An 11,061-nucleotide genomic window follows, 5' to 3' on the forward strand; every position below is an offset into this window, starting at 1 on the left:
GGCCGGCGGCCTCACGCTGGGCGGGCTGTTCCCGGTGCACGCGCGGGGCGCGGCGGGCCGGGCGTGCGGGCAGCTCAAGAAGGAGCAGGGAGTGCACCGGCTCGAGGCCATGCTGTACGCGCTGGACCGCGTGAACGCCGACCCCGCGCTGCTGCCCGGCGTGCGCCTGGGCGCGCGGCTGCTGGACACCTGCTCGCGGGACACCTACGCGCTGGAGCAGGCGCTGAGCTTCGTGCAGGCGCTAATCCAGGGCCGCGGCGACGGCCACGACGCGGTGCGCTGCCCCGGGGGCGCCCCTCCGCTGCGCGCCGCACCTCCGGAGCGCGTGGTGGCCGTCGTGGGCGCCTCGGCCAGCTCCGTGTCCATCATGGTGGCCAACGTCCTGCGCCTGTTCGCGGTGAGTCCCGCGCGGGCTCCTTCTCGCTCTCCGTCGGGCGGGGACGTCCGCGCTCATTCCCTCCAGAAGTCCCCGCTCTCTCGGGCTCACACGGAGCGCAGGCCTAGGGAGGGAGGCTCGGGCTGCAGCTCCCGCCTGCTGGAGCCCTTGGGACGTGCACGACCGCCGCGTAGGAGCTGGGCCCTCTGGGTAACCAGCAGCTTTGAGTTTTCCCTAGAACCAGCCCTGGTTTTCCAGTGACAACTGGGACTTGACCCCAGCTACCCCCGAAGGATGGATAGGTACGCAGATTGGGCCCCTCCCTCTTTTGGCCTTTGAGCTCGATTTGAAAATGTCTGCCTTTAAACCTCTCCCAGGGGCATCTAAAAGAGGGGTCAGGGGAACCCCGGGACCAGGCTGGGCTCCAGGAGCTGCTGCAGCTTCTGTCTAAAAGGACAGACCGGGTCTGGAGCTCCATCTCCCGGCCACGTGGCTGTGCCTGCAGCAGCTTCCCAGAGGTGCCCGGGGCTGTCGGGGAAAATGAAACTCAGTGTTTCGGGTAGCCGGGCCGAGGCCAGCTGCTGGGAGTGGAACCACCCCGCGGGTCCTTCTCTGCCCTTCCCCTTTCCCTCTTTCTTTGGCTTTCTCTTGCTCTTTCTTTCTCCCGCCCTGGCCCTTCTTGGTGAAGGACGCCCACAGCTCCTGGGCTGCCCCTGCTTCCCTCTAGAGTGTATCCTTCTTTCTGTGTCTTTTTAAAACTCCGTATTTGGCTACAGGGCAGGACACACAGTAGACGCCCTCATGTGAGCGCACAGACGGGATTTGGATCTCCCCGGCCTGCTGCACTTGCAGCTGCGCTGGCTGGGCTCTCTGTAGCCGAGTCTCCTCACCGAGGGACTCCCACTCTGTTCTCGGCCTGGGCTGCTCCCAGCCTGCTGCCGCTTGCCCTCCACCTCCACCCCCTCCCTCTCCCCCTAGATGGGCTCAGCTCTCTTAATTCCACTGCTCCTCCTTCTAATGTACACAGCTGAAGCCCAGTTTCAGGCAGACCCCTCCATTGCCCTGGACTGGCTTGAGTCTGACACCGGCTCCAGCTCTGAGGTCTTGGGGCTCCCCCTATACCAACTCCCATGGGGAGAAGCTGGAAAATGTGCTTCCTTGGGGCCCACAAGGATGCCCATCCCTTTCCTGGGGAGACACGTGTATGGCACTTAGGTTGGCTGCAGGCTGGCATCTGCCCCCTCCCTGGTCCCCAGGGTCCCTGTTCAGGATGCCGCCTGCACAGTGGTGTTAGGTGGCCCTGCTCTTACCCTGGACCTTCTTGCCTTTCATAAACAGCAGCCGTTTCCCACCCTGCCTGGCCTCGAGTGAGACTGCAGTTGCCCTGACTGGATCTGTCCCATCTGGCCCAGTGCTCTCCCCAGGCTTCTGGGTCCCCTTTGGGTCCCGAATCCCCGCTGCCCTACCTCCCTAGAGTCTCTGACCCCCCCATAGCCCAGCTATCCTTCCTGCCCCAGATACCCCAGATCAGCTACGCTTCCACTGCCCCAGAGCTCAGTGATGCCACACGCTATGACTTCTTCTCTCGCGTGGTGCCGCCCGACTCCTACCAGGCCCAGGCAATGGTGGACATTGTGCGGGCACTTGGATGGAACTACGTGTCCACACTAGCCTCGGAGGGCAACTATGGCGAGAGCGGGGTGGAGGCCTTCGTGCAGATCTCCCGCGAGGCCGGTGAGCTGGTGAGGGGATGCGAACTGGCTGAGGGACAGAGGGCCAGGGGCAGCAGGTGCTGGGGGGTCGGGGCTGTGTTAGTCCTTGCCCTGTGGCTGTCAAGGGCCCAGGCAGGAGCTAAACCCACTGGACCCTCAGCCAGCCTTGGGCGCTACTCAGGATGCAGCAGGTAGTGTGCAGTGGTGGCGGGGAATGTGGGGTGAGAGCTGTGATGTCCCCGACACCAGGAGGGGTCTGCATTGCTCAGTCCATCAAGATTCCCAGGGAACCAAAGCCAGGAGAATTTGACAAAGTGATCCGGAGGCTCATGGAGACACCCAATGCACGGGGCATCATCATCTTTGCCAACGAGGACGACATCAGGTGGGCGGGCGCTGACCCTGACTTGTCGTGGCCGGGCTCCCCCGTCCCCCCACCTGAAGCTTTTTCTGCCATCGTGCTTGAGTCTGGTGTGAGGAGAGCTATTCCAGGCCTTGTCTGGAAGCACGTGTCAGTTTTTATCATCACGGGGGAGATAGGCCCTGTAGGGCGCCTGCGTGAAGGAAGTGAGCTGTCAGGGATGGCTGCGATGGGGACAGGACAGAGGGCAGGAGGGTGAGCACCCAGGCCCTGAGCCAGCTGTGGCTCTGCAGCCATCCTGGGAGTTGCAGTGACACCAGTGGAAGCAGGTGCGGCTTCGGACCGGTCAGATGACATATATTTAGATTATATTTTTAGAGGCTGAGGGTCCAGCACATCCCCAGCTGTGATGGGCCCCAGGATGCATCACTGTGCAGCAGATGGTGTTACAGCAGAGAGAGGGGAGAACACACGGCAGGTCAGGGCCTCACTGGGGTCATCCTGACCCGGGTCACTGGAGAGCCCTGCAGATTTGGCTGCTTTGCAGGAGCCCCGCACCTCCCGGAACAGCCTTACTGGGGACGAGTTCCCAACACATAAACCTTTCATGGACAAAAATAAACCTATGAGGCCCAGCGGGAGGACAGCATGGGGTGGGGGAAGGCCGGGGGACGAGTCCTGAGCACCCTATATACACCGCACTTGTTCCAAAAAATGGGGCTCTGCTGAATGATAGGGAGAGAATGGGCAGTGGCCAGGACTGAGGTGGAGGGGGCCGGGCCCCCTTAGTATCCTCTTCTCGCTTTTGCCAGGAGGGTCCTGGAGGCGACACGCCGGGCCAACCTGACCGGCCACTTCCTGTGGGTGGGCTCGGACAGCTGGGGATCCAAGACGTCACCCATCCTGAGCCTGGAGGACGTGGCCATGGGGGCCATTACCATCCTGCCCAAAAGGGCCTCCATCGATGGTGCGTCCAGGGCTGCACAGTCTCTGCCCTTGCACTCCCCAGCATTTCCTCGGGGTGCCCAGTTTTCACATCTGGGCGGCTCCTGTCACGACCTGGGTTATTCTGGGTTCCCAGTCAGTGACCTGGTCCCTCCAGGCAGGGTTTGAGTGAATGGTGTGGGGAAGGTACACATGGATAGGGTCAGGGCCTGGGTTTCATTTTTTAGTTCTGTGCATCTACCTTTTATTTTACCAAAGCCACTCTGACCTGAAGAGTGGGGCTGATGTGGCCAGGACGGAGCTGCGGAATGGCAAGGAGGCCCGCCTGGCCTCCCCCAGGCTTCACACTAGGGCTGCTTGTTTTCCTGAAGCCCTGACCCGCAGAGGCCTTGGCCGGGGCAGGAGGAGCTCTCCCCTCTGGCTCGTCGTCTTCGGGTGGTGCACAGCCTGGTGCCTGTCCTTTAGCTGCCTCAGGTAGTGGCGCATTGGACTGAGAGTGGCTTTAGCAAGAGAGGCGTTGCGTCACCAGACAGGGCCTGAAGTGGCCAATTCCAGGGCAGGGCAGTGAGTTTACGGTGCTGTCCAGGACCTGTATCTACCTTCCGAGCCCTGTGCTCTGCGGCCGCCGTGCCCTTGAGCTTTGGCCTCAGTTGCACAGGATGGAGGCCACAGCTCCACCCATTCCATCTTTACAGCAGCATCCTAACCAGGAAAAGAGTGGCAGGGATAAAAATAAATAAATACAAAAGTCCTTCACGTGGTAGGGCTGAGTTTGCATCCTGATGCGGATTCCATGCTGAAACTCCTAGCTGGCTTTGAATTCATAGTGCAGGACTTAGTCACACAGCTGCTCCCGGGTGGGGGTCACCCTCTCCCTCTCCTTGCCCTTCCAGGCTTTGACCAGTACTTTATGACTCGCTCCCTGGAGAACAACCGCAGGAACATCTGGTTTGCCGAGTTCTGGGAAGAGAACTTTAATTGCAAGCTGATGAGCTCAGGTAACCAGGCAGATGACTCCGCCCGCAAGTGCACAGGTGAGTGCCGCCCAGGACAGCGCGGCAGGCTGGGAGGAGGGCAGGCCGGCGTGGCGCGTCGGGGACAGGAACACTTCCTCCGGCATCCCCAGGACAGGCGAGGAACGCATCGGCCAGGACTCTGCCTACGAGCAGGAGGGGAAAGTGCAGTTCGTGATTGACGCCGTGTACGCCATTGCGCATGCGCTGCACAGCATGCACCAGGCGCTGTGTCCCGGGCACTCAGGGCTGTGCCCCGCGATGGAGCCCACGGACGGGCGGACCCTGCTGCAGTACATCCGAGCGGTCCGCTTCAACGGTGAGCTTGCAGGCCAGCGCCATGCCCTCCAGCAGAGCATGGGGCTTGCTGTGCGTCAGGTCCGTTCCGTCTGTCACGGTTCTTCAGGAAATTTCCAGTTCCGTGGCTCACCAAGTGTGTATGAACCACCTTTCTCCACTGTGCTCCCTGCCACAGAATTCCCTGCATTTTGCTCCCAACCAGCTCCACAATGCTTTTCATCGTGCAAAACTCTGTGCCCTTCCAAAGCTCCTCCCCCAGCACCTGGCAGCGTCCAGCCCACCCCTGGCTCCTCAAAGTTCTCCACCCTGGGAGCCTCCTGGGTGCTTTTGTGGCCAGCTTTCTCAGTTAATGTAATGCCCTGAAGGCTCGTTGCCAAAGGCGTCAGAATTTCCTTTCTCAGGATAAGTATACGCCCCTGTACATCGGGACCACATCGGCCCACCTTTCAGCCACACACAACCGCTGGGTGGCTGTGGCCCTTGTGCCCCTGCGAACGATACAGCATGGAGGTGGAGGTCAGATACCTCCTTGTGTCCATCTTTTAGCGTCTACTCCCAGGAGGGAATTGCCAGCTCATCCGGCAGCTCTATTATTAATGATTTGAGAAACCACTGCTCTGTGCTCCGGTGGCTCTGCTGTTCACTTTCCCAGCAGCAGCGCACATCCCTGGGAGCTCTTGTGACTTTGTCTCTCAGGCATGAGGTGGCATATTGTGTGGTTTTCATTTGCGATTCCCTGCTGACCAGCAACGTCGGCATCCTCCCATGACCTACTCTAATGCTGCCTTGGTCCTGGCTGGGTCTCGAAGCCTGTCTAGGAGGCTGGAGCTCTAGCCGCTAATGACAGGTTCTCCCCGCAGGCAGTGCAGGGACTCCGGTGATGTTCAATGAGAATGGAGATGCGCCAGGGCGCTACGACATCTTCCAGTACCAGGCGACCAATGACAGTGCCCACAGTGGTGGGTACCAGGCTGTGGGCCAGTGGGCAGAGGTGCTCAGGCTGGATGTAAGTGGCGCAGCCCCCCCCCCCCCAGCGCAGCCAGCTGGCCTTGATTCCTGGCAGCAGGACCACCCACTGCTTCACCTGCCACAGGTGGAAGCCTTGCTGTGGTCAGGTGACAAGCGTGAGGTGCCCGCGTCTCAGTGCAGCCTCCCCTGTGGCGCAGGGGAGCGGAAGAAGATGGTGAAGGGTGTGCCCTGCTGTTGGCACTGCGAGGCCTGCGATGGCTACCGCTTCCAGGTGGATGAATTCACGTGTGAGTCCTGTCCTGGAGACATGCGGCCCACGCCCAACCACACGGGCTGCCGCCCCACACCCATGGTCCGCCTCACCTGGTCATCCCCCTGGGCTGCTCTGCCGCTGCTCCTGGCCGTGCTCGGCATCATGGCCACCACCACGGTGGTGGGCACCTTCGTGCGGCACAACAACACGCCCATCGTCCGCGCCTCGGGCCGTGAGCTCAGCTACGTGCTCCTCACCGGCATCTTCCTCATCTATGCCACCACCTTCCTCATGGTGGCGGAGCCCGGGGCTGCTGTGTGTGCAGCCCGCAGGCTCTTCCTGGGCCTGGGCACCACGCTCAGCTACTCCGCCCTGCTCACCAAGACCAACCGCATCTACCGCATCTTTGAGCAGGGCAAGCGCTCCGTCACACCGCCGCCCTTCATCAGCCCCACGTCACAGCTGGTCATCACCTTCAGTCTCGCTTCCCTACAGGTGGGGCCCTGGCTCTCCCCAGACCAGCAGGTGCCTCTGGGCTAGGGTGGGGCCAGAGGCTGGGCCGAGGTCTGTCCTCAGCTTAATTTTTTTTCCTATATTTAGAACAGGGTCTAGAGGGTCTAGAAGGTCTCACTACGTAGATCAGACTTGCGGTGATTCTCCTGTTTTCAGTCTCCCAAGCAATGGGATAGCAGGCGCTCACCACCACCCCAGTCTCAATCACTGTTACAATGCGCCTATGGATGGGGCCAGCACCCCACGCTGGGGATTGAACCCTGGCCGCTGCACTCTGCCTAGGCAGGTGCTTTAGTCCTTTGAGATACCAGGCCGGCCCTGTCCTCAGCTTTAAAAGTCAGAGTAGTAGCCAGTTGGGGTGGCACATGCCTGTATTCCAAGCATCCTGGGAGGCTGAGGCAGGAGGATGGCAAGTTTGAGCCCAGCTGGGGCAACTTGGTGAGACCTTATCTCAGATAACAAATTCGGGCGGGGATGCAGCTTGGTGGCAGAGTGCTTGCCTAGGGGACCCTGAGTTCCACCTTTGACTTCAGGAAATAAGGGGGCTATTTCTAGAGTCACTCTGTTCGGTTTTGGCTTCTATGTCAAGTATCACTGAGAGCTGCAGGAGGCAAAGCCCTTCTCTTCTAGGTCGTGAGAACAACGTGTTAGGAACATCTGCTCTGCTCTCCAGTCCTCCAGGGAGAGTGGGCCAGGAGGGCGCGCAGCCTCCCCAGCGCCCCGAGGTTTATAGATTGCACAGCTCTTCCGCAGCTTGAGCCGCCTATGAAACAGGGCAGGCTGTGTGGGGCCGAACCTCTGCAGGCAGAGGATCTGTTCCCAAGGGGCACACCCAAGAGCACTGTGGAGAGGGTCATGGAGTGAGTCCCACTGTGTGCTGCTTAGTCAGACGTGGCGTGGCCTTGGGACTTCCACGGGGACAGTAATAGCAGAGCGGGACATGACTCCTGTTCTCAGTGAGTGCAGAGGGAATTCGGGGACATGGGCTCGGGCGGCTGACTGTGGCCCTGCCTGCTGCAGACAGCCCTTCCTCCCCCCCCAAAGCTGGGAGGGGCCGGCCTCTGCACACGCACTCTGCGCGTCCCAGGCCCCAGTCCTGAGATGGCGCTGCACAACTTCCCTGCCACAGACCCTGTCGGGGCTGCTGCGCACACGTGCGCATATGGGACAGAGCCGCTCACGCTGCCCAGCCTGCACCACACCCCCTTACGCTCCCTCTGAACTAGCAGCATGTTTAAAGAGCCAGCCTTCGGCCTCCTAGGGCTTCAGCCGAGCGCTGTGTGGGCCGTACCTCACTGTGCCCATGTGGTTACTAGTGGCCTTCGGAGCCTTCATCCTGCGATCCGGCTGTTCCCACCATCTGATTTCACAGGTAGTGAGGCTGCAGGTCGGTGCAGGTCGGTAAGGGCCGTTTGAGCCTCCGGTCCTGTCCTTCCCAGTCCTGGGTTGGATTTTCTACAAGTGGCTATCCCTGCGCAGAGCCTTGCTCTGAAGTGAGCACCTATGTCACCCCAGCACTCTACTTTGCTGGCCCCTTAGCTATGGGCCTTGCTGTAGGAGACCCGCAGGAAGGTGCTTGTTTCCAGCAGACAGACAGGAGCACACCTTCCCTCAGGAGGCCTGGTGCAGCACTGGGGTGCTGTCTCGGTTCTACCCCGCCTCCCCCTCTGATCATCCGCGCTTGTGCAGTGAGCAACCTGCGCACACGTGCAGGGCAGCCCTTCCAGCCTCACCTTAGTGCAGCATCTTAGTCCCTGCCCCTTAGGTTCCTTTGGCTTAGCATCTGTGTGTTTGTCACCATGAAGGAACTGCAGCTCCCTCTCTCCTGGTCGGGCTCATTCCTACTCCGAGCTGCGCCAGGCCACTGCTCCGCTGGCCTGTGTGCTGTGTGGTTTGAGCTTCACCGTGATTTCGCTGGTTTGGTGGTTCTCCGGGGAAGGAGAGGCCTTGGGAGCTGGGTTTGCGCTGTTGCTGGACTTGGTCAACCTAGGGTTCTCCCCTGGGAGGGTAGTGGTGCCTGCTGGACATAGTGTTTCCCCAGGCCTGGCCCCAATGGGTGTACCAGCTGCTCCCCAAGATGGCACTGTGGCCTCAACACTGTGTCCATTTTGTAAGTGGAGAAACTGAGGCTAAGAAGGAGGATGTGCTTGACCTTGTGATGGTTAGAATATAAATGGGGCTATCAGGCTGCCCCGCTCCAGCCCTGATGTCACCACAGACCAGCCCTACCCCACAGTTGATCCCCAACTCAGAAGGCCGGGGGCCCGGGAGGGAGCTAGGACAGACTTGACACTGGCAGAGGGTGCACCCTGACTTGGCATGGCTCCTGCAGGTGGTGGGCGTGATAGCGTGGCTGGGTGCCCAACCCCCACACAGCGTGATTGACTATGAGGAGCAGCGCACTGTGGACCCGGAGCAGGCCAGGGGTGTGCTCAAGTGCGACATGTCGGATCTGTCCCTCATCGGCTGCCTGGGCTACAGCCTGCTGCTCATGGTCACGTGCACTGTGTATGCCATCAAGGCCCGTGGTGTGCCCGAGACCTTCAACGAGGCCAAGCCCATCGGCTTCACCATGTATACCACCTGCATCATCTGGCTGGCCTTCGTGCCCATCTTCTTCGGCACTGCCCAGTCTGCCGAGAAGGTACCTGGGGTCCCCAGTGCCAAGTGCTTCTGTCCTGTCCCAAGGGCCTCATGCCCATCTCAGCCTTGCTGCCCTTCCCTCCTTCACACCTTTCCTGCTCAGGGCCTGAGTGCTTCCCGGCTAGCAAAGCAGGAGAGCAGGCTGAGCCCACCTCTCCCTCCTCCGGCAGATCTACATCCAGACGACCACGCTGACAGTGTCCTTGAGCCTGAGTGCCTCGGTGTCCCTCGGCATGCTCTATGTGCCCAAAACCTACGTCATCCTGTTCCACCCAGAGCAGAACGTGCAAAAGCGCAAGCGGAGCCTCAAGGCCACCTCCACCATGGCAGCGCCCCCCAAGGGGGAGGACAAAGAGGACCCCAAGTAGCAGGGCTGGGAGTGGCCAGGATGGGCTGCTCCCTCCTCCCTCATTCCTGCCCCTCTGGTTGCTGCAGAGTCCAGGCCACAGCGAACACAAAGAGCCGGATCCCTGCAGGCCATGCTGGGATTCGCGGCCTCACTTCACCGCTCTGGACCTTGGGTCAGTCAGTCCACACTTGCGCCCTACAGACTGCACGTCCTGCTGGGGGAATGGCCACGGCCGCAAGGCTGCTCTAGAGAAGGGCTAAGGGCAAGCGCTCGGCCTGCGGAGAGCCTGCCACCCGCTTCCACACACTCCAAACTGGCAGGTGGAAGAGCTTTGGGCCAAGTGGGCCTCTGGGCTGGTGGCGGGGAGGTCTCCATAGGAGACACCTGCACCTTGCTGAGGAGCTCAGCTGGCTCGGTGACCCTGCTGCTGGTCACAGGGTGGCCCTGTGAGCAGAGGTCACCACATCTAGGCAGCACTGTCACCTTCGGAGCAGAGCAGCTCCTCCCGAGTGTTGGCCCTGAACCTGCCCAGCCTGAAGGATTCAGATGTTCTCGTGTGGCAGGGAGGCAGCGGGAGGCCCCTGCTGTTCTGTGACGCCTGGGTGCGGTTGTGTTCCAGACGTCCAGGTGGACCCATGACAGCCTTTTATGTCTGCGGTGAAGACTGCATAATTCAGGATGGACATAAAAACCTTCCTGGCATGTTCCTGAACAATAGCAAATGCTGGGCATATAAATGCATGAATTTTCATTTTTCAGTGATCTTTCTAACCAAAATCTAGACAGTTTTGGAATTTCATCTCCCGGGGCATGGAATTTAAATGTGTTGAGTGGGCTGTTTTATGATTTTATACTAGACACTCTAAGGTCTGCAACAAAGCGTGGAGGAGATGCACACTGCAGGCGGCCCAAAGGTTCTCGGCTGCCCACCCAGCTTTGACTGTGGGGCCGATTTTCAGCACTTCGACAATGGACAGGGCTTGCCTAGAGGACCACGTTGTCAGAGTGCAGACTTGCCTCCGCGCTGGCTGGCGTGTTCCCGGCTGCCCAGTGCACACCGCGGAGTCTCATTTATTGATGAAAGCTCTTCAAAATTCATTGTTTTGTCCGGCTTCTCCTGTGGGCTTCTCTGGCGTGTGTTTCTGTCTGTATTAGCGCTATTGTAGGATTTTCCTCCTAAATGAACACTTTGAGAGTTGGCAAGCTCAGATCCAAATGAAATTTTTCTCAGTTTACAGTTTTTGTTTTGGTACTGGAGATTGGACTCGGGACCTTGCGCTTGCCAGGCAGGCGCTTATGCTGCTGAGCTATCACCCCGGCCCCTCAGTTTACTGTTTTCTTTGCATGTCTCCAAGTATGAAATCTTTGATGTACAGTGAGTTTTGACTTCTAGTTGAAAACTTTTCTACTTTATAAGACAATATTCATGAGGTTTACCCACTCTGAACTCTGCGACTTAGAGGCAGAATGATTTCCTGGTGTGTGGCTTAGCATACTGACACCTCAGGGTCCCCTGTGTGAAGACTTTGAGTCCTGGCTTTGGGCGGACTGTCACATACTCCATGCACACATTTCTCTCTCTCTCTCTCTCTCTCTCTCTCTCTCTCTCTCTCTCTCTTCCTCTCTC

The 11,061-nt window shown here is 59.6% G+C and overlaps 1 protein-coding gene across 1 annotated transcript in view; it reads left to right on the top strand.

The window, feature by feature from the left end:
• The window catches only part of Grm6 (glutamate metabotropic receptor 6), a 25,079-nt gene extending 15,539 nt beyond the window's left edge, over nt 1-9,540 (top strand). Inside the window, exons 5-14 of the mRNA XM_023713092.1 lie at nt 1-397; nt 1,894-2,110; nt 2,338-2,473; nt 3,262-3,416; nt 4,288-4,428; nt 4,526-4,726; nt 5,568-5,713; nt 5,801-6,424; nt 8,775-9,086; nt 9,256-9,540. Coding sequence (XP_023568860.1) covers nt 1-397; nt 1,894-2,110; nt 2,338-2,473; nt 3,262-3,416; nt 4,288-4,428; nt 4,526-4,726; nt 5,568-5,713; nt 5,801-6,424; nt 8,775-9,086; nt 9,256-9,453 — 2,527 coding nt within the window. The 3' untranslated portion in view covers nt 9,454-9,540. The remainder of the gene's footprint in view (nt 398-1,893; nt 2,111-2,337; nt 2,474-3,261; nt 3,417-4,287; nt 4,429-4,525; nt 4,727-5,567; nt 5,714-5,800; nt 6,425-8,774; nt 9,087-9,255) is intronic.
• Nucleotides 9,541-11,061: the final 1,521 nt, after the last annotated feature.

Source organism: Octodon degus, unplaced genomic scaffold (genome assembly GCF_000260255.1).
Source record: "Octodon degus isolate 3935 unplaced genomic scaffold, OctDeg1.0 scaffold00029, whole genome shotgun sequence".
NCBI lineage: Eukaryota > Metazoa > Chordata > Mammalia > Rodentia > Octodontidae > Octodon > Octodon degus.